At 44.9% G+C, this 27,066-nt stretch overlaps 1 protein-coding gene across 1 annotated transcript in view; it reads left to right on the top strand.

The window, feature by feature from the left end:
• The window catches only part of PDCD11 (programmed cell death 11), a 57,511-nt gene that overhangs the window by 10,954 nt on the left and 19,491 nt on the right, over window positions 1-27,066 (top strand). Inside the window, exons 10-21 of the mRNA XM_053311872.1 lie at window positions 976-1,100; window positions 8,167-8,227; window positions 8,624-8,770; window positions 9,652-9,903; window positions 11,007-11,150; window positions 11,948-12,142; window positions 13,738-13,908; window positions 14,555-14,774; window positions 15,123-15,275; window positions 15,863-15,978; window positions 16,559-17,073; window positions 17,964-18,026. Of these exons, the coding sequence (XP_053167847.1) occupies window positions 976-1,100; window positions 8,167-8,227; window positions 8,624-8,770; window positions 9,652-9,903; window positions 11,007-11,150; window positions 11,948-12,142; window positions 13,738-13,908; window positions 14,555-14,774; window positions 15,123-15,275; window positions 15,863-15,978; window positions 16,559-17,073; window positions 17,964-18,026 (2,162 nt within the window). The remainder of the gene's footprint in view (window positions 1-975; window positions 1,101-8,166; window positions 8,228-8,623; window positions 8,771-9,651; window positions 9,904-11,006; window positions 11,151-11,947; window positions 12,143-13,737; window positions 13,909-14,554; window positions 14,775-15,122; window positions 15,276-15,862; window positions 15,979-16,558; window positions 17,074-17,963; window positions 18,027-27,066) is intronic.

The following is a 27,066-nucleotide window of genomic DNA, read 5'->3' as shown; positions in this document are numbered from 1 at the left end:
GTCAAAGTAGAAGAGCTTGTCTTGTGGTAGCAAGCATGAATTTTCCCCTTTACTAAGTTCGGTCTGCCCTGGCTTGCATTTGAATGGGAGACTACATGTGTGAACACTGTGAGATATTCAGAGGATGGGGGCTGCTCTGGGAAGAGCACCTGCATGCTTACATTCAAAAAGATCCAAGCTTCTTCCTGGCATCTCCATATAGAGCTGAGAGAAACTCCTGCCTGCAAACTTAAGAGAAGCCGCTGCCAGTCTATGCATACAAAACTAAGCTAGATGGGCCAAGGGTCTGACTCAGTATATGGCAGCTTCCTATGTATGTATTCTGTGGTGGTGTAATACATGCTGGGATGTGGAGGATTCATTAAATCCCTAAGTCTAAAACTAGCTAAGAATTTTTCTAGGTTCCTCTGTGGTATGAGGGCACCATGGTTATATAGCAACAATAAAGGTGGGTATGGGGCGGGGGGTGGGGAGTTCCACAGCTTGCTTTGCTTTGTTTTATATGGCATTTTTCTGTATGACTCCACATGCAAATCTCTGGGCAGTTCACACTCTAAAAACATAATTGCAACCTTAACACAGTTAAAACCATTTAAAATATAGATAAAAACTCTAAAAGTTAAAACTTGAAAACTATAAATTAAAAGCCTGATTAAACAGGTAAATTTTCAGATTTTTCTTAAACATTTGGAGAAGGAGAGGCTCTAATTTTTTTGTTAGGAAGCACATTCCAAAATCCTGGGACAACTCTAGAAAAGGCCCAGTTATGAGTCTCCACCAGCCGAGCTGGTGGGAACCGGACCTCCCCTGATCATCTTAATAGGTGGCCATGTTATGACACCGTGATGTAAGATGGAAGGTAGAATATGGTCACCAGTTGGATCTCTTGGGTTTGATATAGTACTTTCCATAGTACAGCAGGGTTTGTCATAAGCTAGAAAATGAATCTAATCTTCATAACTTTTTTTTTTATAGCTAAAGCATCTTTCAGATTCGTCAAACTCTTTCAGACCCGAGGCATTTAAGCCTGGAAGCAAGCATAAATGCCGAATCATTGACTATAGTCTTATGGATGATCTGCCGTTGTTGTCACTCAAACAGTAGGTTTCCTGTCTTGTCTCAGAGTATTTGTATAAGCCAGCGTGTTAATTTACTTTGTATACTTGTGTTTCAAACATAAGCTCATTTCGTAGATCCATCTGAAGATTGCCAGCATGAAGTTGGCACATCCTCAGCAATGTATTCACTGCAAAAGAGAGGGTGAAGACCCACCCCTTCTGCTCCTCATTGGCTGTCTACATACTGAAACTTACTGTTCTCTGCTGCCTGGAGCCGAGAACATCTCTGATTGGGTTATCCTTCCCACATGCTCCCAGGCAGGACTAATTAAAAAGTGTTGCTAGCCTTAAGAGCCCAGGACGGATAATCTGCCCAGTTCTTTTTGTCCTGCTGTGCTCCTAGGCTGATCTCCATAGAATCCTCTCTGTAACTACTTGTTTATTTAGCTTTGTCTTCTTCTTATATCTCAGTCTTTACTCTTGCCTTTTTGTCTTTCCCTCTGCTGATAAACCTCCTTTAAAAAAAAAAAAAACTCTCTTAAACTTCTCCTGAGTCCCTTTTCCCTCTGTATTCCTATGGAGCACCACCAGGCTATTAAGCATATTCTAGTGCTGAGGGAAGGGGAAAGAATGGGTTTCCCGCTCCTAACTAGAGCCCTGGGCTCTCCGCCTCCCGCGTTGCTGCCATTAACGGCCGTGCTGTGCGGCCAGGAGGATATGGGCGATGCCAGATTGGGGCCCTCTTAGAACGCTGGGAAGGACGCCGGACCAGGTCCTTCACGACTAGCCCACGCGACTCGGAGCTCAACCAGAGTCAAGGACAAATGGAGCCGTCAGCATGGGCCAGGCTTCAGCCTCACTCCCACCGCTGCTGAACATGAGGGAGCAAATGCGTGCCATTGCCATGGAAAGGGTTTTTTTTTTGCGAGTGCCAGTGGCTCTGCAAACATTGGGCTGCTTTGGCGGGAGCGTCGGGAGCCGTCGCAATTCAAAGCTGCACCTCTTCGCCTGGAAGAGCCACGGACTGCCAGGGAGCAAGAGCGGGGTATTGGAGGGAGGCTGCTTCTACTGGACAGCGAGACTCTGCTACAGCACCGGTGAGATCCCTCCTTGTCACAGCTAGCCAGAACACCCCTTCTATTAGCCCCATACTGTGCCAAGTGTTAGTCTTCCCTTGGAAATGCCCACTACTTGGCAGAATTGGATTAAGGACACGTTGACAATATCCTTAAAGTAAGTCATGCAAAGGGCAAAAAGTGGGGGAAAGAGGGGCAGGGGACCGTCTCCCTTCTTCCCCTCCTCTGAGGAATCTGAGGGACATGCACCTAGAAAGGCAAAGCTCAAGAGAAAGCACACTAGTATCTCTAGGCAGTCTCACCCACCTCCTCAAACAACCAATTTGGAAGGGGAGGTGTATTCACCTGAGGGGTCTGTAGGAAAATCCCCCAGTCCTATGCCTAGTACCCCAATGCCTTCCCTAACCGTGCCTCTTGATACAAGCGCACTCACCCCTAACTCTATAATACAGCAAGCTGTATCTGAAACACCTAATGTGTCTAGTATACCTGTGGAGACACCACCTGGGGATCCAGGATGGCAACCACTGGACAAGGAGGAGGGGGAATGGTCAGATGGCCAGGAAAACCCAGCATCTACATTGTCCCAATGCTTATTTGCTCAGGAGGACTTTGCTCCCCTAGTGTCCAGGACTGTTAGTACCTTGGGGCTTCAGCCATTGACCCCTACAGAGGCTGTACCCCCACTAAGGGAACACTTGTGTTTCCCAAACAGAAGAACAGAGAACTGGCCCTACATCTACCTGAACTGTTCGTTGACACAGTTAAGGAGGAATGGCTACTGGCTACATCTGATCAAAAATCTGTAGCGGTGGCTAATCAATATTATTCTTTTCAACAAGTGGCAATGGATATATTTGTTGTTCCTCCTATGGATGCCCCCGGTGGTGGCCCTGTTAAATGGGGCATTACTACCCAGGGATGGGAAATCAGCCCTTAAAGATCAAAAAGATTTTTTAAAAATAGACGCCTCCTTTAGAAGGGCAAATGAGGCATCATCCCTATCTATTAGGGCTTCAGCGGCTGTATCTATGTTATCCCATGCCTCAGTGGTGTGTCCTGATTCAGGAACCTCCATTGGACATATATAGCTTAAGACATCAACTTATTAAAATACAAAAAGCTCAGGCATTTGTCTCAGATGCAGCATTAGATGCTATGAGATTTTCTTCTAGGGCTTCTACGGCTACAGTTGTAGGTTGGCGTAACTTGTGGCTGAAGCATTGGTTGGTGGATGCTGCATCTAGAACAAATCTGGCTGCAGTATCCTATGATGGGATAAAACTCTTTGGGGAAGAGGCTCTCACAGAGGTACTGGTGGAATCAAAGGACAAACGTAAGGCCATGCCTTTACCTCCAGCTCCACACCGGCAGTAAAGTCCCCTGCCCAGGAGGACCTTCCAATTTCAGTATCGGCCCTTTCAGTCTTTCCGACCCTCCTTTCGGGGGAGGCACATTGATTCTAGATACTAACACCCCCAATGGAACAGGCAACACGGGGCTAGGACATACAATCAAAATAGACAGGGTTTTTCAAACCAACCCAAACCATAGAAGTAACAATGACTTACCTGTAGGGGGTCTGGGAGGTCGGCTGTCAACTTACCTACACAAATGGCAGGAGACTACCACAGATCAGTAGGTACTAAGTACAATTGCGACAGGATACATTATAGAACTGACAACCATGCTCCCAACAGGTTTATACTCATACCAAGGTCACGCTGGCCTATCAGAGGTGGTTCCTGTGGTCAGTGGGAGCCACCTGGGGAGGGTTAGCGGGGAGAGCGAGCTTAGCCCACTCTCCCTGCACATGAGCAGAGGCAGTCTGCTCCGGGCGGCCGAAGTGGCCGCCTACACAACTGCTGGCTCCCATTACAGAGCCGGTGGGGATTGAGTGGATCAGGAGCTGCACGGCCCCCGGAAGCTCCAGCATGCCCTGCACAAGCGCACAGGGCATGCTGAAGAGACACCCGAGCCGGGAGGCTGCTTTTAAGCCTCCTGGTCGGGGGCCTATTTGTGAATTGCCGCGCCACGGCAACACACGATTCAAAAAAACGGGCTTGCAGAGCGCTTGCTCTGCAACCCTGGTTTTAGGGCAGGGGTAGTTTAGCGGGTTAACCGCTTGGAGGTGGTGGTTCTCACAGGCGAAATCGGGCTAGGCTACCCTAGCCCGATTTTGCCTGATCAAGGGAATAGCCTCATAGACTTAGTAAATGCAGTACAACATCTGATGGACATAAGTGTGATAGATCTGGTTCCACCCTATCAGCATGGCCAGGGAATCTCTTCAATCATATTTACTGTCCCCAAAAAGGACAAACCACTCAGGGCTGTACTGGATTTGAAGTTCCTGAACCGGTGGGTTCCAAAGTGCAGGTTTCGCATGGAGTCTCTTCGGTCCATAACAGAAACCTTGCAACACCTAGACCTATTAGCTTCCATAGATCTAAAGGAGGCATACTTGCATGTCCCAATACACCTCGACAGTCGCTGCCTACTACGCTTCAAGTACTGCAGGGTACATAATCAATACAAGGCACTTCCATTTGGTCTGTCCTCAGCCCCAAGGATATTTACCAAGGTGCTGGCACCTCTGATCGCACACCTGAGGCTCCAGGTCATACGCATTTTCTCTTATTTAGATAATCTACTTCTAAGATCACCGTCCATGTTAGCAGCATCAGGAGACCGGCTAGCTCTGCTCACCCTAGAACAGCACAGGTTCCTCGTGAACAAAGAAAAAAGCCACTTGGTGCCATCATACAAAATTTTGCACCTAGGGGTACTAATAGATACTGGCAGGGACAGACTCTACTTGCCAGAAGAGCGGGTGCAAATTATTAAAAAGGAAGTAGCAGAGGTGCTTTGGCTTCAGGAGGCCAAGCTGCTCTCCTTAGCACGACTCCTCAGCTTAATGGTGGCCACTCTGGACTCCGTAGCTTGGGCCAGATCTCACTTGAGGGCCCTTCCGTGGTTCCTTCTCAAATTCAGGAACCCGATAGCCAAGAAGATCAACATAACATTTTTGGTTCTACAGCAGACTCTAGGGTTGCTCCAGTGGTGGTTGATAGATGCCAGTATTTGTCAAGGAAGGGAATTCCTCGATCTACCTCGAGTCATCACGACCAACGCCAACAAGACCGGCTGGGGGGCCTATTGTCTATGCAGAGCAGCCCAGGGACATTGGTCCACAACAGAATCGATACACCGCATTAATTGGTTAGAGCTGCGGGCCATTCGTCTGGCATTACTGGCACTCCGGGACATGATATTCAACAGGCGTGTGTTAGTAAGAACAGACAACACGACTGCGAAGGCCCACATAAACAGGCAAGAAGGGACCAGGTCGAGATCACTCCAAGCAGAAGCAGCGCTGATCATGTCTTGGGCAGAGAATCATCTCATATCAATCATGGCTCACCATGTCCAGGGGGACCTCAACTCAATCGCGGACTAGCTAAGTTGAGAACAACTGTTGCCAGGCGAGTGGACACTCAACAAGAAGGTCTTCCAGAGGATCGCACAATGGTTCGGAAGACCACGGGTCAATTTGTTTGCGTTGATTCTCAACACACAGCTACCCAGATTCTTCACCCACTTCCCTTGTCCACAAGTGGAGGCAATGGACTCACTCAGCAAAGTGGCCCTCGGAGCTTCTCTACGCGTTCCCACCGACACCGCTCCTGACACGATTCCTTCTTAGAGTTCATCAGCTCACAGCACAGGTCATCCTAGTAGCTCCATACTGGCCCAGGAGGCCATGGTTTCCAGAACTGTACCACGTGGCCACACAGGAACCATGGTTTCTGCTGGTGTCAGCAGACTTATTTCATCAAGGTCCAGTCGAACATCACGATCCAGGCTGGTTACAGCTAGCCGCCTGGAGACTGAGCGGGGAATATTGAGTAAATATGGCTATTCGAACAGTGTACTCACCACAGTGTAGGCCTCCACAAGAGATTCCACCAAACATATCTATCAATACACATGGGAAGCTTTTCTGCAATGGTCGGCCAGGCACTTGATACCTCGCGGTGCAGCAACAATTAAAGATCTTCTAGCATTCTTCCAAGAAGGATTGGACAAAGGGCTCAAGGCAAATACACTGAAGAGACAGGCTGCATCTCTAACAGGAATTCTATCAGGGATTTCCAAAAACAGGATAATGAACCATCCCCATATTTAAAAGGTTCCTGAGGGGGGGGGCAACCCTGCTCTCACCCATCGTGATCCATCGCTTTCCATCTTGGAGCTTACACACTGTTCTCCGAGAGCTTCAGGGTGCGCCTTTTTGAGCCAATAAAGTCCATACCTCTGAGAATCTTATCATACAAGACGGCCTTTTTGATAGCGATAACTTCTGCATGTAGTATCTCAAAACTACATGCTTTGTCAACGCACAAGAACCTCTGCATTTTTTCGGCTGATTCCGTCCAACTGATACCGGATCCCTTCATCAGGCCAAAGGTGTCTTCGGCTTACCATCACTCACAGGACATCATATTACCCTTATTCTGCCCTAGACCAGTACACACGAAGGAATGAGCGTGGCACAAGTTGGACATACGCAGATGTCTCCAAAATGTATTTGAGACGTACAGAGGACTTTAGAAGGATGGAAGCCCTGTTCTTTAATTTTCTTCTTGCTTCCATAGGAAATCAAGCATCAGCACCTACCATTGCCAGATGGATGCGTGCTTGCATTTCTCTAGCCCTTTGAGTCACTACACCTACAATCTCCAGAATGTATACTGGCACACTCTACCAGAGCAGCGGCCACATCTGCTGCTTTTTCAGCTAACGCATTTATATATGAGATATGTAGGGCGGCTACTTGGAAGGTGCCATCAACATTCACAAAGCACTACAAGATTGACTTATATGCTTCCTCTCAGGCTGCATTTAGTTGCAGGGTGCTTCAACAGGTTCTTCCCCCAGAGTAGTCAAGGACATTCACTCCCAGAGAGTGTTATGGCTAGAGCTGTGTTTTTCCCCAATCAGAGATATATTCAGTTCCAGGCAGCAGAGAACAGCACATTGGTTCACTTACTGTGAAGGCTTCTTCATGCTGCTGGAGCCGAGGACATCTCAGCCCTCCCAGGCAGTGTCCTGGCCTACTCCATGGGAAACCAAGATGTACTAGAATGTACAAATTTTTCATCAATTTATCTGGTGGTTACTCCTATATTGCCTCTATATTACTCCATTAACTGTTCTTTTCATAGTTATTATGTTCAGTCCACATTTGGCCTAAAAGAACTGGGTGGGGTTATCTGTCCCAGGCTCGTAAGGCTAGCAGCACTTTTTAATTAGTCCTGCCTGGGAGCATGGTAAAGGATAACCCAATCAGAGATGTACTCTGCTCCAGCAGCAAGAAGAAGCCTTCACGTTAAGTGTACCAATGTTCCGTTCCCCCTCCCCTCAGCCTGACTGACAGGCTTCAGGAAATTGGCACTGTGTACTCTCGTTGAAATTAATCAGACAAGTTTACCTGTCCCACTAATTTCAATAAGACTGTTTTTGAGTAAACTAGTGAGGATGCATGCCAGCCAGTGACCAGAGTAGCCCATCTCATAACTCTAACCCTTAAGTTTGTGTGTACACACACACACACACACGTAAATGTTACAGTTATGAGATGGAGTACTCCAGTCAGTGACTGACATCAACATTGTTACTCATAAGCAGTTTTACTGAAACAAATGGGAGTTTACTTGTCCTATGAATTCCAGTGGGAGTGCTTGTGAGTAACTTAGTCTGACTCTAAGCAAGTGACTGGAGTAGCCTGTCTCATAACTGTAACATTTAAGTGTGTGGGATACCTGAGCTGAAGGTTTGTGACAAAAGGGGTACACTTGTCTAAAAAAAAAATTGGGGATCTCTGCCGTACAGCAATTTTGATGATAATTGCTCTGCTTAGGAGGACAGGAGGAAAACTTTGAGGCAGGGTAAATGTATTTTCATTACTATCTCTTGCATTTTGTTCCATCTAATACAGATTAAGCTTTTGTTTTAAAAAATGTTTTTAGACGTATTCTTGATGCTCGATTTCTGAGATACCATGATGTCCATCCTGGGCAGGTGGTAGAGGTGAGTTCAAGAGATTTTTATTTTTTTAAAAAACTCTTTCCCAACCCTCTCTTTAATCACCCAGTTATTTGCATTGAACAAATCTGAGAGAAGGGTTTTGTACAGTTTTGCTCCACACGTGTTTCTGAATCCTGTGTGCTCCTTTGTTTTGAAAATGATGGTTCTTCAAACCCAAATACTTCTATGTGCCATTAGTGGAACAATGCTCTTAATTTCAGTGCAAACTAGGAATTACTATAGTTCCCTCAAAGTAAATCAATTGTATGTATTTTTTGTTGAATCCTACAAATAAGTTTGTGTAGTAGTGCTATTCTGGTTTGTTTGGGATTCCCCCCCCCCTTTCTCCCCGGACCACAGCATTGTTTTCTGACCTGCTTCCTTTCTTTGGGGCTCTAGGGCACAGTGTTGGCTCTAAAGCCCTTTGGCATGCAAGTAAAGGTGACTGAACATATCAAGGGTCTGGTCCCTTGCCTGCATCTGGCAGATGTGCTTCTGAAAAATCCAGAGAAGAAATACAGTGTGGGGTCCACTGTCAAGTGCCGGGTAAGATCTCTCTGTAAGGGAGAAACTTGAAACATGGACTTTCTAAAGTCTCTTCCAGCAAGAAGAAGCTTGGATTGTCCAGATACCAGGTGTTTTCTACATCAAGAATATGGTGAAAGTGTTAGGTTGAAGGTGTGAAACTAAGTTCAAATCCCCTCATCTATGATGCTCACTGGTTACCTTTAGGAAAGTCATTTGTCCATTGGCCTGACTTACTCATAGGGTTATTGAGAGGCTAAAACGAGAAAAACCCACACATGCTACCCTGAACTCCTTAGAGTAAGAGTTGAATACTGGTGCCTGGGGAAACAGCAGGTGGCATTTCTTATCTCCATTCCCTGCTTGGGACTAGTCGCTGTTGAAAATGGGGCAATATCCGGACTAGTTAGTCATGACTAAGCACCATTGAAATCAGTGACACAACTTAAATCATGACTTACTTAGTCTCATTAGTTTCAATGGGACTTAGTCATGATTAAATTAGTCTGGATGTTGCCCAGATTGGTGAACCTTTGGTCTGATCCAACAGGCTGTTTTTTAATGACATAAATATAGTAAGCCCTGTTTGAAATGCCAAATGGGACCTTCCCTACCGCCTTTTGAATACTGAGGGGAACGTTGCTCCTAAAAGGGTGAGTTCTATCTCCCAGTTTCTAAAGAACCAGCAGTTCCCCCCCCCGCCCATTTTAAGATTCTTTTGTGTTTAACCACTGTGTATATAAGGAGTTCATTAGCAAAGCTTTCTCTCACTCTTATTTTAATTCCAGCTGTTGGAACTAATCCCAGTTCTGTTAATAAGTAAAAGGCTTAGAGTTTCTCTCACCCTGGTGAGAAATTTTTTCTCATCTACATACATTCATTCCAGTTTCTTTGTTTCCTAGGTGCTTACCTCCAATCCTGAAGAAAGGAAGCTCATACTGACTCTTAAGAGAACACTTGTTGATTCCAAACTCCCTGTCCTTGCCAGTTATGCAGGTGCAAAGCCAGGCATGATCACCCATGGCTTTGTTGTGTGTGCTAGAGAGTTTGGCTGTATTGTAAAGTTCTGCAATGATATAAAAGGCCTGGTCCCCAAGAATGAGCTTGGTACGGAACCCCTGACTGTTCCTCAAGAAGCCTTCTCTGAAGGCCAAGTGAGTATTGGGTAAAAGCTATCCCTCACATAATATCTAGAATTATAAGTGGGGACCAAAGCAAAGATGCTGCATTGTATCTTCAGTCCTTAACAGTAGTGTTCCTGTTCAGATTTCCAGTCAGCCTGGAACAGGAGTCTTGCACAATTGACTTCGACTTGCAGTAGGGGAGAAGCCCGGAGAAGGGAAAAACTAAAAGCAACACTTTATTCTTTCCCACGTTTCTTTGCCTACAGTGCTATATAATGCTGAAGGATTCAAGTTCAAGGCTGGCTGCCAAAGGAATAGATTTCTGGAGAGTGGGAAGGCAAAAGTTGCCTTTCTTCCTGAAACTTCCTGGTATAGGTCAGGGAGGGGAGTTTTTTTACTTCATGGCATACCCGCCCCCACTCTAAACTCCTCCCTGCTCCCAACAATATTATAAACTGTATTAGCTTCGGTAGGCGGACTTCTCTTCAGTGGTGAATGCTATATAGGAGTGGGTTACTCCCACTTGTTTCAGAGGGAGGGCTATGCAAATTACTTCCTTTTTGGTCTCCTTTAGTGGGAGCAATCTTCCCCCAGTCCTATAAACCGTTTTTGTCCTGCTAGTAATATGGGAACCAGTGTTTCTTTTTTGACCCTGACAACAGAAGCATCTGCATATCTGGTGCTCTAGGAACGGTAGAGATTTGCATGCTATTATTTAGTTTTAGAATGTAGTTCCTAGTTGTGCCAAATCTTATTACAAGATTCACTAACCTCTGGTATGTGTAGGTATGAAAGCATAGCAAGTTTAGAAAGAAACATGAATATTAATAAATTTGTCAATTTATGACACATAACAAAATAAAATTACCATGGTAATAAACTACAGAGACATAAAACCAACAGAAAGCTATAGAATTCCCATGATCTGTCCAAGTAATGTGAGCTTTAGGGCACAGATGGGATACAAAGGAGGCAAAGTTAGGCAAAATATTTAAGATCAGAGGAATAAAGTCATAGATGAGGAAAGCATCTGTTCTGAAGACCTGCAGTGGATGAGGCAACTTGCCTGCAAACAAGAAGGTGAATATACATGAAATATTAAGATCTGTTTTTGTTTCTCTTTTTCCAATCAGGTGGTCAAAGTTATGGTCTTAAAGTGTGAGCCTGAGCAGGAGAGATTGCTGCTCTCTTTCAAGCTGACAGATAATGCTCTTGCTGAGAACAGTACAGGAAAAGTGTTTTCAAAGAAGCGAGAAATAACGTATGAAACTGGACAGGTAATTTTACTCTGAAAGATTTCCTTTTCTTGGGAGACCTGTTGCCAGCTCACTGGCTGTGATAGGGGCTTTTTAATCTAATTTTCTAGGAAGTGGAGGTCAGAAAAACAGCTTAGTGGCATGCAGTGTGCCATTAGATACCTTTCACTTGTTAGTGGCTGACATCCCAACTAAGTATGCACATGCATCCTGTGAAGAAGTGTCCCCACTGCAGATAACTTCCTGAGTTCTGCAGTGCTTATCTCACAAGGGGGAGTGGTTTTCATAAAATCTATTCCTCCCACAGAAATTTCCTCCATTATCTGAAAATATGTTCCTGAGGGTCATGTAGCCCCCAGGGACATATTTTCAGGTGGCAGAGGGCACTTCTAGGGAAGAAAAGATTGGTAAAAAATCTCCCTTCCCCTTGCACAATAGGCACTGTGGAGCTCAGGAACCTATCTGTAGTGTGGATGCTTCTTCGCGGTGTGCAGGCAGTTGCTTGGTCTGGAATGTTTAGCTTAACAGACAAGGGTATGTGTACTTTAAGAAGGAAATAGTCTACTTCGTGCAAAATATAATACTACTTACTATGTGCAAATACGTATACTTCTATTTGGTTTAATTTATCTCTTCTAACCTTTAGGTGTTCCTCACATCAGAATAATTTCTCCTAGACTTTAGCTTCTTTTGTATATTTTAAAGCACCCTATATTTGATTACAGGGACATTGTAGTAATTCTGGGAATATTACATTGCAGGTTGGTGCTCTTCCATATGTGTTTAAGATAATTTCCCATTCTTTGGTTTTTGTTCAGATGGTTGATGTGAGCATTCTGAAGAAGAAGGAAGGTGGCCTAGAGGTTACAATCTTGCCAGACAATGTTTCTGCCTACATTCCTATGATGCACCTCTCTGACCATGTCTCCAACTGCAAATTGTGGTGGCACTGGCTCAAAGAAAATGATGTCCTCCACAGGGTTATATGCCTCCATGACAAGGGAGGACATATTGTATCCTTTTTAATCGCTGCCAAGCTTCTGGTGAAAACATGTGTCATTTTATTTTGTGGCTTAAAATGGTAACTAAATTTTATACAACAGCACTAGATTGCAACCTGTTGTGCACATTTCTTTCCCTGCTATCTTCCCACAGATTAGCAACTCTACTTCTTACTGTACTTGGAAAAATTTTGTGCACATTTATTCAAATACACCATATTCACTTACTATCCTTTCATGTCTAGCTAATGATAGACCCAATACTAGCCTGGTTTAGACAATCATCTAAACCATGATTTATATTAGGCTTTGCACACCAGAGGGGGAGATTGAAAGCTTCCACTTTCTCTTTCAAACAAAGCCACAGTTCCCAATTACATCTGAACTCAGGGAGCTTTGGTTTATTCAAGCAAACAAACAGAATCAAACTTTAATATCCTGATTTGTAACAAACTACAGTTTGAGCAAACCCCAAATTTGTATGTAACAGAGAATTATGGTTGGTTCGAAAGTGTAAGTGGAAGCTTTCAGCCTCCTCCTCTATTGCCTAGAGAAGATAGAAGAGAAAATGGGACAGTCCATGAGAAGAGTAGACTCCTTCGAGGTCATCTAAACCAGGGGTAGGCAACCTTGGCTCTCCAGCTATTGTGGCTGATGTTGTAGTTCCAACAATAGCTGGAAAGCCAAGGTTGCCTGCCTCTGATCTAAAGCATGGTTTAGATTATCCTCTGAACCAGGCCATTAAAATATCTTCTCTCTTATTCTATTTTGTAGGGCTGCACAACTTTGGCCTTCCTGCAGATGCTGTACTACAACTCCAATCATATATGGCTATTGGGCATGGTGGCTGAGGATGATGGGAGTTGTAGTCCAAAAACAGCTAGAGGGTCAATGTTGTGCAGTTTTGCTCTAAACATTCCAAGCTGGCAATATTTAATCAAGCACTTATAGTTGACAGCTGGATTCTGCCTCTTGAAGGGTGTAAGGCCTTCATCTCTGTAAATCTAGCAGTTTAAAGGAAATAAATAATCTGGCAAAATTGCTAGTAGAAGGAGAACCACAATGAGCAGTGTCCATCACTTTGGCTTGAAAAGGTTTTGCTATCCTTTGGTATCTGCTGCACCATGTGGACCTAGCTTTTATTTCTGGGTGAAAATATTAATTTGTTTGCTTTTAAAATGGTTTAAAAAAAATGAATTCAGTAATTAACAGAACCTTTGATTACATTTTTACATATTCTGAATGGAAACACAGATAACTGTTTGCAACATTATCTTTTGTATGACACAATCATGTAGTCCATGTGCCAGTATGCCATAACATCTACAGTGAGGGAAATAAGTACTGGGCTTTTGAGGGTTTGTTTGTTGTTGTTCTGTCTCTCACAGCTACAATAAACCTACCATTCCAATTATAGCCTGGTCATTTCTGTGTCAGAGGGCAAACGGACAAAATCAGCAGGGGATCAAATACTTATTTCCCTCACTGTAATCTACCAACCTGGTAGGCTTGGTAACTTTGATGAGGATCCCAGGTTGTGGCTACCAAATACATGAGACTTTCAGATTTGTCCTCTTCCCTATTTTATTCCTTGACATGTTGTTTAGACCTTGAGCAGGAAGCCAGCAGTGATTTCAGCTGTGGAGGAAGAACAGGTGGTGAAGAGCTTCTCTGACCTTGAGCCTGGATTGCTGCTGACTGGCTATGTGAGAAACATTATGCCCTATGGTGTGTTTGTGGAGTTCCCGTATGGTTTGACAGGTCTGGTGCCCAAGTCGGTAAGGCTGGTTCATTCTCCCTACTAAAAACAACTTTATCCACTAGTGTTGAAGAAGAGGTCATTTTTTAAGTTGAAAAGATCTCATACTTATTCTTCAGGAATTTAAAATGTTGGAAGGAGCTTTATGATGAGCATTGGGATGAGCAGCCCAAAAGCCTACATTCTTCCATACTAGCACAGTTTGTGAAGTGATAGAAGTTTCTATCACTTCTCAGAATCCTGAGAAGTGATAGAATTCTGCAGTCAGAATTCTCAGTCAGACTTTTGCTGTCAGCCCTCAGAATTCTGCAGTCAGACTTTAGTTTATGTTTTTAAAACAAATATCAATTCTCTGCTCTAATAAGAGTTTGATTTTTCTCAACTTTGTCACTTATAAACAATTAACTGTGGGGGAGGGGGGGTGGGGGGATTATAGGCTCTTTCTGCTCCAGACTGGATCATGCTGGATAACAAGATATAACAAAAGTGCTACAAGAGAAGAAAGATGGGGAACAGTGACTGATTGAGCTATCTTTGCCCCAGCTTGCAGTGATACTTTATCTGGAGAAATCTGTTTTTGAATGCATTGCTTTGTTCCTGAACATCTAGTTGAAGATGCACTATAAAGCATAATTCTAAGTAACTCTGTCTTCCAACCGCTACAGGCAATGAGTGACAAGTTTGTAACAGACCCCAAAGACCATTTTGTGATAGGTCAGACTGTGATTGCCAAGGTGACCAGCACTGATGAAGAGAAGCAGCGCATCCTGCTGTCCCTGAAGGTGTCTGACTGCTCCTCTGAAGACTCTGTATCTGAGAGCTTCTCCTTGCTGAATCAGTACTTTAATGAGCTTCAGGAGATTAAGAGCATCATGTGTAAAAGAGGTAATCAAAGCCTTGTGTTTGTCTCATGCTGTCACAGTTACATTTAAGAAATGTTCTTTCAGGGCACAAGCTGTGAATACTTTTTCTTTGGCCATGTGTTTCCATGTGATGATGACTGTCTTGCTCTGAATTGAGGCATCTTAAAAGAAAAGAGATTTCATTGACTCCCACCCCATCCTCTTGCTAGTACAAATGCTTAAGTGTGTTCCCTCAAAGTAAGGAAACTCACTAATGTCAGTGACATTTAACCTTTCTTAAAGATGAAAGTAAAACTTATTCATATTTTCTGTACTTAATGGAGAAAACTACCTGCAAATGAGACTTAGCTCTGTTTTTCCACATCTTCAGATGATTCCAGTGTGGGGCAGAGACTCTGTGAATTAAATCTTGGGCAGAAGCTGGACCTGGTGGTTCATGATATCAAGACAGATGGTTCAGCACTGTTCAGTGGCACTTGTGTTTCTGGGCTGACTGTAATAGCCACTCACAGCCACCTTGGAGGTAGGATATTCTTTATTATTAATATAATATTGATATACCACTTTTCAACAACAACAAAATTCAAACAGTTAAATAGCAAAAGGAATGAGAAAATGATTTATCTTAAATCTGAAAAGCAATACAAGGGAGACACTAACAATGATGTTATGAAGTGCTAAATAGGACAGTTTTCCTTCGTAAATATAAGAGGGCCACCACTTTGAAAGATGCCTGATTAGCAGGAATTTTGTTTTGGATAGTGTGTGTGTGTGTGTGTGTGTGTGTGTGTGTGTGTGTGTGTGTGCGCGCGCGCACGCTTGTGTGTACGTGTGCATGTTTGTTTGCACTTGCTATCCTACTGTCCTGTACTTTATTTATCAAAAAGTGAATTGATTATTTAAGTGTGAAGGGTTGTGTCTTTCTAATTAGCCGGTGTAGAGGTGGGTGGCCAAGATGAATTCTCTCTCCCCACCCCAATTCTTCTACAAATTCTATTCTCTGATTGTAAATAAGTTCTCCATTAGGGCAAAATTTGTTACTGCTTGATTTTAGCCAAGATACTTATCAATATCAGGCAATTATCTTCTAATGTATGTTTGTTTTCCAAGGCAAAAGTGTTGTTCCGGGAGAAAAGGCAAGAGCTGTGGTTCTCTACATTGATTCCCTCAAATCAAAGGTCTGTGTGTCTCTCCGTGATGAATTGCTGTCTCCCAAACCCAAGAAGGTATGATTAGCCTGACTTGTCTTATTTGCATCACTGAGATAAACTTATTTACTTAGTTAAGAAAAGGCAGACGGAGGAGAAGTACATAGCATCTGTAGAACATAGAACTGTGTGGAGCATATAAAGGGAACTACTGGAATTCCTAGCTGTATCCAAATGTCCAGGCGGCATACAGGAAGGGAAACAGTTCTCTTCCTGTGCCCCAGAAGGAAGGAAAAGGAGTAATCGAGTTAAGCTATAGCATCTTAAGTGCTGTTTGGCCTTTAAGAAGAATGTTCAAATGTTAGAACAAATTACACAGGCACAAGACTGGGAGGATCCCAAGGCTTGCTTACACAGGAACCTCAAGTATTTGCTGTCTTCTTGCAGAAGGATGGGTTCTAAAAATACTAGATTCTGGGAAGCTAGAATCTAGCTTCAAGTCTAGGTAAATTATGGAAGCTCCATTACTACAGATTTTCTGATGCTAAAATATCTGTCAGGAATGCTCTAAATATGGGAATTCTACCCTAGGCCCAAAAATCTGTATATATTTTTCCCTCCCAGTAATGCTTTAAAAACCATTCTCTTTCCCCCCCAGTTGACCAAGAACTCCCAACATCCAGCTATTGTGCAGTATGTGGCTATGGAGCATGCAGTTGTTTCACTGGTAGGAACAGGTCAGCTGCTTGCCATCCCTGTGGCCTCCCACTTCAATGACACCTTCCGGTTTGATTCTGAAAAACTGAAGGTGGGTCAGTCAGTCACAGTGGTTCTGAAAACGGAACAAGAAGCTGACCATGGGATCTTACTTGCTGCGCAAAGTCCAACAAAGAGAAAGAATATGATCAGGTCACGACATGAATCTGAGACGCTAGAAGACACAGTGTCTATGGTGAAACATTCGCTGTGTTTGGGAGATGTGGTCAAAGGAACTGTGAAATCTGTCAAACCTACACATGCCTTAGTGGCAATTGATGATAAATTAACAGGCTCCATTCATGCATCCCAGATTCTGGATGATGTTCCCATAGGTACTTTTCCAACATCAAAGCTAAAAGTTGGGCAGGAGGTATCTGCTCGGGTCATTGGAGGCAGAGACATTAGAACTCACAGGTAAGAGAAATGATTTTTAGTTTGAGCATGCATGTTTTCCCCATATTTGTTGTAGTCTGGTCTCACTCTCACTCTAGCTGAATGTTCCTGTGGCACAAAACGTTGCTATGGCATATCTGTGTCTCATGCCTGGAGATATTATCTGTTTATACACTTCAGTCCTAGTTCAGATCACAAGGGGAAAATAGTCTTAAAATACTATACCATGTAGAACTTGGAAACCTTTCAAAAGTCAAAGGGTCCCACTCTGTTGGTCTCTAGTTTCCTGTAATTAACTCTTGCATGTTATTTACATGACCAAGATATAAAACCCAGGTGGAATTTTTTAGTCTTCTTTTAAATGCGCTTTTCTGGTATCTGAGCCTTTAACAAATATTGCCATGAGCACTTGCAAATATCTATGGTTGTATCTTCTCAACCATAAAGTGTTGAGACTGACTTTAAAGAAGAAAAATCTGGAATTTACACATCTCAATATGTCCATGCAGACCACTTTGAAGCGACTTAGGGTGCCACACATTGCCTCCTCCTGAGGCAAGGAAAGCTAGGATCTTCTAGTTACAACACAGACATTCTCAAGAGGACAGATTGTCCAAGGACTAAAGGAATTTGCTACTTGGAGTAGTCTCTTCACTCTAAGTTTAAAAAAACATTAGTAACGTTTGTCTAACGTTAGTAAGAGTACACGGTGGCTTTTCTTTCAACTGATTTAGTGAATGTTTCTAAGGCTTCCTGCCAAGTATACTTGTGATTTGGATACGAACCATTGAAAAGAAAAGCCATTCAGCTTTTGTATTTGGTTTTGCATTCTGTTCGTACAAGGTAATAGTCTATACCATATCATGTTGGCAGAGGAAGGACAACATGCTCATTTGCTATTTATTTTCCAGATACTTGCCCATCACTCACCCTCACTTTACCCATACCTTCCCAGAACTCAGTGTCCGACCAAGGTAAGGAGAGTCTTCAGACTCTGTGTTTTCTACTAGAAGGATATTTTAGAATACGTTAAATGCCAATAATTACCCTGCTCTAAACTCCCACTGTTGGTCTGAATGCTGGGATAGAATGCGAGTCCTGCATCTCGAATGAAAAAATCTTCGTCTAAGAAATGCAGCTCATGAGAGAATATGAAATTATGAGAAGAATATATTAGACTCATTAGCTGACATGATGCACAGCCTACCGCCTCTGTAAGGATTCACTGTGAGGCTCTTGCAGAATTCGGAGGAAGCTGCTTCCACAACTGCTGCCTCAGGGCAATGTCAGAGCTTCCTTTGAAATTTGCAAGAGCCCCACAGCAGATGCCTACAGAGGTGGTAGTCTGTGCATCATGTTGGCCATTAGACCCAAATGTAATTTTACCTGAGTTACTTCATTCTGGCCTTTGGATCCTCAATAGCTGTTGTGGAATATAGAATGTTTTGGCAGGTGCTAGTTGTTTGCAGCAGGACGTAGCAGAAGTGCTGTGGCCAGGAAGTGTTGGGATAAGCATGTGTTTGGGCCTAGATATTGGGAGTGGGCTAGGCAATGTGGGGAGAGGACAGGGAGTGCTGGTCTTTCCAGCTATAGAAACTGTCTCAAACATGCCTGATATCAGTCTACAAATCTAGATACTGCAGAATTAAAATATTCTGAGGTTGCTTTCATGTATTATTATTCTAAGCTGTGCAAAAAGCAATATCCAGCACTACATACACAAGATAAGAACTTTCTGGGCCTGAGACATGCTGAGTAGTGTGGCACTTGATTTTAATTGCCACATGGTAATTCGCAGTTGGGAGCTTTCTACTTTATGTGAGTAGAAAGAGAACATTCTCAGCTGCTGAGGTCAAGGACATCTGTGCATGGGTTATCTGCCTCATGTGCTCTAGGCAGGACTATGTTAATTGGCTAAAGGAAAGCCTATATATTCTGGAGAGGATAGCCCTGCCCTACTTTTTCCAGTCCTGCAGTGCTTCAAGCAGCTTCTCCAGTTTTCTCCTCCAGTCTTGGCCCTTATTCCTCTATGTCCTTCCAAACCTTCTCCAATATTTTCCAACCTGCTTTCAGCTCTCCTCTTGGCATCATTCTTTCTTTGCTTCTCTTAAAAAAAAAAAAAAAAAAGAGCCTCCCCCCCATTTTCTCTCCCCTTTCCTTCCACTCCCTTCCCATACATGGAGCATGCAGGAAAGACTCTCATAATGCTCATAACTAAAGGGAAGGGGCAGAAGAGCTTTCCAGGGATATCAAGGACTCTCAAAGCAGTACCCCTCGCCTAGGCGACGCCGGCTGCTTCCCAGCTGCTCGGTCAAGCTGAGGACACCGCAGCATGTAGTTTCCCACCCTCAGGCTGCAAAATGCTCAGTAAGTCGGTGAAACGTGCCCCCGAGAGCAGCAAGCAAAAGGACCCAGGGGAATCCTCCTGAGTCCACTCCCTGCTAACACCTCAGCATCAACAAGCCGTGCAGGCAAAACTGAGATGCCCACTCCCTTCCTCCAGTGACCTATGGGCTGTGGTTAGCGTGCAAGCCACCCTTGCAGCCCCCAGACTACAAACGCAGATGGAGCAGCCAACAAGCGAGGAGGAACCCACACAGGCAGCGGGAACCTCACAGCTCACTGCCACAGAGCTAAGCACCCAACTGCTCCTGCACCCTGATGAGGGAAGGGAGAATGATGTTCTGGATGACATGCAGGAACCAGTGAGATCCAACCTGCCTGGGCAACCCCCTCAGGGCCACCATTTGAGGCTGCTCCCCTCCCTGCTCCTCTGCCCAGATATATTCCTGCTGAGTGGTAGATCTGGTTCAATGTCTCCATTTTGGAGACATTTCAGACCTTGAGAGCGCCCCTGAAAAGGTCCAAAAATGAAAGTCTCATAGGAAAGATATTTCGGAGGAGGAGTTTTCCTCTTCTGGACCAAGTCCACCACCTGAAAAATCAAAAATAAAAATAAAACACCTTAAGGCGCCTAGGGTGGGCTCTTCTGGGGCTTCCAAACGCAAGCATAGAGAACGCCACTCTTCCGAGCTCTCAGACCCACCTGTAGCGCCAAACCACCCAGTCAGATCCGATAGACAATCCAACCCCACCCCATGATAGATCTGGATGCAGACCCAGGTGCAACTCCGGGGGGGGAGGACCTAAGTCAGGACCCAGGATTCCATCCTGACAAGGAAGAGGGCGAATGGTCACCTGCAAAAGACCCAGACTCTGGCACATACTCTCAACATTTATTTGTGCCAGAAGACTTTAACCCTTTGCTTACTAGAACCATTGCCACCCTTGGTTTGCAAGCTAAGCCTACCTCTGAGACAACAAAGACCTTAAAGAAGGACCTGGTGTTTCCTAAGCCAAAAAGCAAGGGCATGCTGCTGATGCCACCACCCTTCCCTGAAGCCATTAACCAGGAATGGCTTATCCTGTCCACTAATAAAAAGGCCCTATCTGTGGCAAATAATTTTTACTCCTTTCAGCTGGAGCCCTCCAGCCTACTTAAAACTACCCCAGCTGATGCGCCAGTGGTCCAGTTGGTGTCAGGTTCTCTGCTCCCTAGAGATGGCAAAGCCCCTCTTATGGATCCTACTGACAAAAGGGCAAAGTTTGCCTTTAAGAGAATGCACGATAATTCATCCCTAGCTACCAGGGTCTCAGCTGCAGCCTCTGTGGTAGCCTGAGCTGCCCTGCTGTAGGTAGATGACCTCCTTCAAGATTCTCCTTCTGATCCCAACAGGCTAAGTCAGCAGCTGGTTAAAATTCAGAAGACATAGGCCTTCGTGGCAGATGCCACACTAGACTCCATCCGGTTTTCATCTAGGGCCTCTGCCGCCTCCATTGTGGGCAGACACCAAAAGGCTGGCAGGTGGACGCCAAGTTCTAAGGCCAACTTATCGGCAGTGGCCTACAACGGGGCAAAACTCTTTGGTGAGGAGGCACTGAAGGACATCCTTGTGGAGTCCAAGGATAAAAGAAAAACCATGCCCTCAGCCCCTAAAAAGCCAGATGAAACGTCCAGGAGGCCCTTTCTCTCCTTTCGTGCCTCAAGACCCCCATCCAGAGGTAGAGACAGGGACTTCAGGCCCCTGAGAGGTAGTTGGAACAGACAACTCTTGCCCCCCAGGAGCCTCACCCCAAATAGACAAGCCTTCCCCTCTCAGGCCAAGCAAAACAAACCACAGGCCTGACTCGAGACTCACCAGACTGGGAGGGCGCCTGTCAGAGCACTTCCATGCTTGGGAGGAGTCAACCATGGACAAATGGTGCTCAGCACAGTCCAGGATGGATACAAAATAGAATAGATGCCAGACCATCCCGTCGCTTCCTTCCCACTCCAGGCTCCCCTTTTCTACAAAACATGCAGAACTTTTGGGAGCAATCATCCACCAGATAGGAGTGGGGGAGCTTGTTCCTTCTTCTCAATAGCGGCACAGCATCTATTCTATCTGTTTACCATCCCCAAAAAGAGTGGGTCCAAAAGAGCAGTCCTGGGCTTAAAGTTCCAAAACAGATTGGTCAAACAGACCACTTTCAGATTGGTCAAACAGACCACCTGCTAAATGGGCAAAGAGGCACCACTTACCGTGGTGATTCTCTTTATTTAGCAGGGGGAGAGTAACTGGCCCTATCCACCCCCAGCACAGTACTTCCAGTGACTGTTGCTGGTATGTGTCTTAAGTTTCTTTTTAGAATGTGAGCCCTTTGGGGACAGGGAGCCATCTTATTTGCTTGCTATTTCTCTTTGTAAACCGCCCTGAGCCATTTTTGGAAGGGCGGTATAGAAATCGAATTATTATTATTATTATTATTTCAGGATGGGGTCTCTCTGCTCCATAGCAGAAGCCCTGCATCATGCAGACTTTCTTTCCTCTATAGACTTAAAGGAAGCATACCTCCCATGTCCCTATACATCCCAGCAGCAGGCACCTATTTTGTTTCAAGTACAACGGCGTACTTACCAATATGCGGCCCTGCTGTTCGGCCTTTCATCCACCCCGACGGTCTTCACCAAAGTCCTTGTCCCCCTCATAGCCCACCTTCACCTACGGTGGGGGGGGGGGGAAGAATCTTCATATAGCTAGATATCTGCTCCTGCAATCGCCGACATCACAAGCAGCCCAGTCAGATCTCCAGACCACCCTACGGGGTCATGGGTTCCTAATCAATGAAGCCAAGAGCCTCCTGGTCCCTTCTCATTGGATCCAGCACCAGGGGGTGGACATAGACACAATACAGAACCACTTCTTCCTCCCACTGGACAGACTAACAGACACTTATCTCAGAGATCAAAATGACACTGGCTGCCAATTCAACACCCCTCCTTTCCTTGGCACAGATACTGGGCCTCATGGTGGCGGCCCTGGATACAATTCCATGGGCCAGACTGCACCTCAGGCCACTACAATGGTTTCTCACACCGTACCAACACGCTATTGCCGTGAAACTTAACCCACGCATCAGACTGGACCAACCAACCCGCCAATCACTTCAGTGGTGGCTAGCTCCAGTACAAACCGCACAAGGGAAGAACTTCCTGGATCTCCCCCCCCCCCCCCGGGTCACTGTCACGACCAATGCGAGCAACAGGGACTGGGGAGCACACTGCCAACAATTCTCAGCACAAGGGAGATGAAGTCACCAGGAGCAGCATCACAGCATAAACTGGCTAGAACTCTGGGCCATCAGACTAGCTCTTCTAGCCTTCCAACCCATTCCCCTCAATCAGCATGTGCTGATCAGAACAGACAACACCACAATAAAAACCACACATAGACAGTGCGGCTCCAGGTCCAGATCGCTGCAAGCGGAGGCAGTCCTCTTCCTGGAATGGGCAGAAGTACACATCACATCCATCACTGCTCACCATGTGAAATGGGATCTGAACTAGCTTGCAGATTAGCTGAGTAGGGAGGATCGCTTGCCAGGAGAGTGGTCTCTGAACAGGGAAGTCTTCAGACAGATCACCTTGTGCTGGGGATGCCAGAGACATCTCTTCGCCACCCCACACAATACACAGCTCCCAAAGTTCATCTCCAAGTTCTACTGCAAGGAGGCAATAGACACTGATTCCCTGGCAATCCAGTGGCCCCAGGCCCTCTATACAACTTCCCGCCCACCCCCCTCATCGCCAGGGTCCTAAGACGAATATGAACCCTCAGAGCACAAGTGATCCTTGTGGCTCTGTTCTGGCCCAGGAGACCCTGGTTTGCAGAGCTAGTACATCTGGCGACCTACGACCCGTGGATGTTCCCCCATGGTTCCAGATCTGCTTTCACAAGGTCTGGTGCTGTATCCAAATCCGGGGTGGTTACAAGTGACCACATGGAGACTGAGCGAAAACTACTAGGTCAACACGGCTATTCTCCTAAAGTTCTAGACACCATGATGGCATCCAGAAAACCATCTACAAACAGAATCTATCAATGTACGTGGAGAGCCTTCCTCCACTGGTCAGCACGCCACTCTATTTCCCAAGGCAAGGCTTCCATTCAGAACCCATTACAGTTCATACAGGACGGCCTTGATAAAGGCCTATGACCTAAGATAAGAAGAGCCCTGCTGGATCAGACCCAATGCCCATCTAATCCAGCATCCTGTTTCACCCAGTGGCCCACCAGATGCTGCTGGAAGCCTACAGACAGGAGTTGAGGGCATGCCCTCTCTCCTGCTGTTACTCAGCTGCAACTGGTATTCAGAGACATCCTGCCTCTGAGGCTGGAGGTGGCAAATAGCCCTCCGACTAGTAGTGGCTGATAGACCTCTCCTCCGTGAAGTTATCCAAACCCCCTCTCAAAGCCATCCAGGTTGTTGGCTGTCACCACATCTTGTAGCAGAGAATTCTACAAGTTGATTATGTGTTGTGTGAAAAAGTACTTCAGTTTGTTGGTCCTAAATTTCCTGGCAATCAATTTTCATGGGATGACCCCTGGTTCTAGTGTTATGTGAGAAGGAGAAGAATTTCTCTCTATCCACTTTCTCCACACAATGCATGATTTTATAGACCTCTATTATGCCTCTCCGCAGTTGTCTTCTAAACCAAGAAGCCCCAGGTGTTGTAGCCTTGCCTCATAAGGAAGGTGCTCTAGACCCCTGATCATCTTGGTTGCCCTCTTCTGCATCTTCTCTAGTTTTACAATGTCCTTCTTTAGATGTGGTGACCAGAATTGTACACAGTACTCCAAGTATGGCTGCACCATAGTTCTGTATAAGGGCATTATAATATTAACAGTTTTATTTTCAATCCCCTTCCTAATAATCCCTAGAATGGAATTGGCCTTTTTCACAGCTGCCGCACATTGAATCAACACTTTCAACGAGCTGTCCACCACGACTCCAAAATCTCTCTCCTGGTCATTCACTGAAAGCTCAGATCCCATGAACGTATACTTTAAGTTGAGGGTTTTCGTCTCAATGTTAATCACTTTACACTTGCCAACATTGAACAGCATTTGCCATTTTGTTGCCCACTCACCCAATTTGGAGAGATTCTTTTGGTGCTCCTCACAATCAGATTTGGATTTCACTACCCAAAAGAGTTCGGTATCATCTGAAAATTTGGCCACTTTGCTGTTCACCCCAACTTCTAGATCATTTATGAATAAATTAAAAAGTACCGGCCCGAGTACAGATCCCTGACCTCTTACTTCCCTCCATTGTGAAAACTCTCCATTTATACCTACCTCTGTTTCCTGTCCTTCAACCAGTTAGCAATCCACACATGTACTTGTCTCCTTATCCTATGACTGCTAAGTTTTTTCAAGAGTCTTTTGATGAGGAACTTTATCAAAAGTTTTTGGGAAGTCCAGTTATACTATACCGATCACCTTTATCCACACACCTGTTGAGACTCTCAAAGAACTCCAAAAGGTTGGTGAGGCAAGATTTACTTTTGCAGAAGCCATGCTGGTTCTCCCCCAGCAGGGCCTGTTCTTCTATGTGCTTAACAATTTTATCCTTGAGGATACTTTCCATCAATTTGCCTGGAATAGACGTTAAGCTAACTGGCCCCTAATTTCCCGGATCACTCCTGGATCCCGTTTTGAAAATCAGTGTTACATTTGCTACTTTCCAGTCCTCCGGTACAGAGCCTGGCTGCAGGGATAAGTTATATGTTTTTGCAAGGAGGTCGGCAGTTTCACATTTGAGTTCTTTAAGGACTCTTGGATGGATGACGTTTGGCCCTGGCGATTTGCTAGTTTTTGATTTTTTCCAGACAGTTGAGAACATCATCTCTTTTCATTGCTGTCTGACTCAGTTCTTTAGCCCCTGACCCTGAGAAGCCCAGTTCAAGAACAGGTATCTGCTCAGTATCCTCTGCCGTGAAGACGGACGCAAAGAACTCATTTAGCTTGCCCGCAGCCTCCATATCCTCCTTCATAATCCCTTTCACTCCCTCATTGTCTAAGGGTCCAACTGCCTCCCTGGCAGGTTTCCTGCTTCTGATGTATTTAAAGAAGTTTTTGTTATTCCCCTTGATACATTTAGCTCAGTGGTTCTGGTTGGTTTCTCTGGTTGGTTCCAAAACCAAGAGTTCTAGGACACAGTCATTCAGCATATCTAGAAATTTGACCTCTTTGTCCTGACCTGACTGTGAATTTACCCAGTCTCTGTGTGGGTAACTGAAGTCACCCATTATTACTACTGCAATGCGATCTACGTGGGGCTGCCTTTGAACATAGTTCAGAAACCTCAATTAGTTCAGAATGCGGCAGCCAGATTGGTCTCTGCTGTAAGCTGGAGAGACCATATTACGCCTATTTTGAAACAATTGCACTGGCTGCCGATATGTTTCTGGGCAAAATACAAAGTGCTGGTTATTACCTTTAAAGCCCTAAACAGCTTAGGCCCAAGTTACCCTAGAGAGCACCTTCTTCTGCGTGATCCCCACCACACATTGTCATCTGATGAGGTTTGTCTCCAGTTACCACCAGCTCGTCTGGTGGCGACTCAGAGGTGGGCATTCTCTATGGCTGCTCCAGGTCTGTGGAATGCACTCCCTGCAGAAATCTGTAATTTGAATTCTCTATTAGCCTTCAGGAGAGCCCTTAAAACGTATTTGTTTGGCCTGGCTTTCTAGGGTTTTAAAATTAGTTTAATATTTAACCCGGTTTCGGGATTTTAATTACTGCGGTTGTTTGTTGTTTTAAAATGTTTTTAAATTGTTAATTGTTATATTGTCTTTAATTTTTGTTTTAGCTTTATACTGTTTTAGTGGTTTGTTTTAATTGTAAACCACTCTGAGCCTTTTTGGAAGGGTAGTATACTAATTAATTAATTAATTAATATTGCTGCCCTGCCTCTCCTTGACGCCTCCCTGGTTTCCTCCTGCAACTCCCAGTCACTGTCAGCATTTTGATCCAGAGGGCAATAGCACATCCTCAGTAGCACATTTCCTTTCAGGCCTTGTATTCACCCACGGGGTTTCTGTGGAGGACTCCGGTCCTCCTAGGTTTTCTACCTTGTTAGATTCTATCAGCAAGATCTATTAACATACAGTGCTACTCCACCTCCAAGCTACCCCCACCACCTGGATACCACCCTCCCTGTCCTTTCTATAGAGTTTATATCCAGGGATAACAGTGTTCCACTGGTTCTCACTGTTCCAACATGTTTCTGTTATGCCCACTGTATCTATTTCTGTGTTAGCAACCAAGCACTCCAAGCTCACTCATCTTGGCTCGGAGGCTTTTGGCATTGGCATATAAGCATCTATACACTGAATCTCTTACCTTGTGTATGCTATCTTTGTTTTGGCTGTTTGATCTCTTTGACCAGCTAGCACAGCCTTTGGTCTGCTCTTTATGTAGTTGTGCTCTGTCCCCTTCTGTTTTATCCGATTCTTTTACACCCTTACACCTTAAGGGATAGCTCCTGTCGGCTGTTCCCCAGGCATCATTTTAAAAGTTTCTCTGCAACCATTTTGATTTTAAGCACCAGCAGTCTGGTTCCATCTTGGTTCAAGTGCAGCCTGTCCCTTTTGTACAGGCTTTGCTTGTCCCAAAATGTATCCCAGTG

This window comes from Hemicordylus capensis, chromosome 3, assembly GCF_027244095.1.
Source record: "Hemicordylus capensis ecotype Gifberg chromosome 3, rHemCap1.1.pri, whole genome shotgun sequence".
NCBI classification, from domain to species: Eukaryota; Metazoa; Chordata; class Lepidosauria; order Squamata; family Cordylidae; genus Hemicordylus; species Hemicordylus capensis.
The sequence above is the reverse complement of the archived record's forward strand: the minus strand, read 5'-3'. Positions and strand labels throughout refer to the sequence as shown.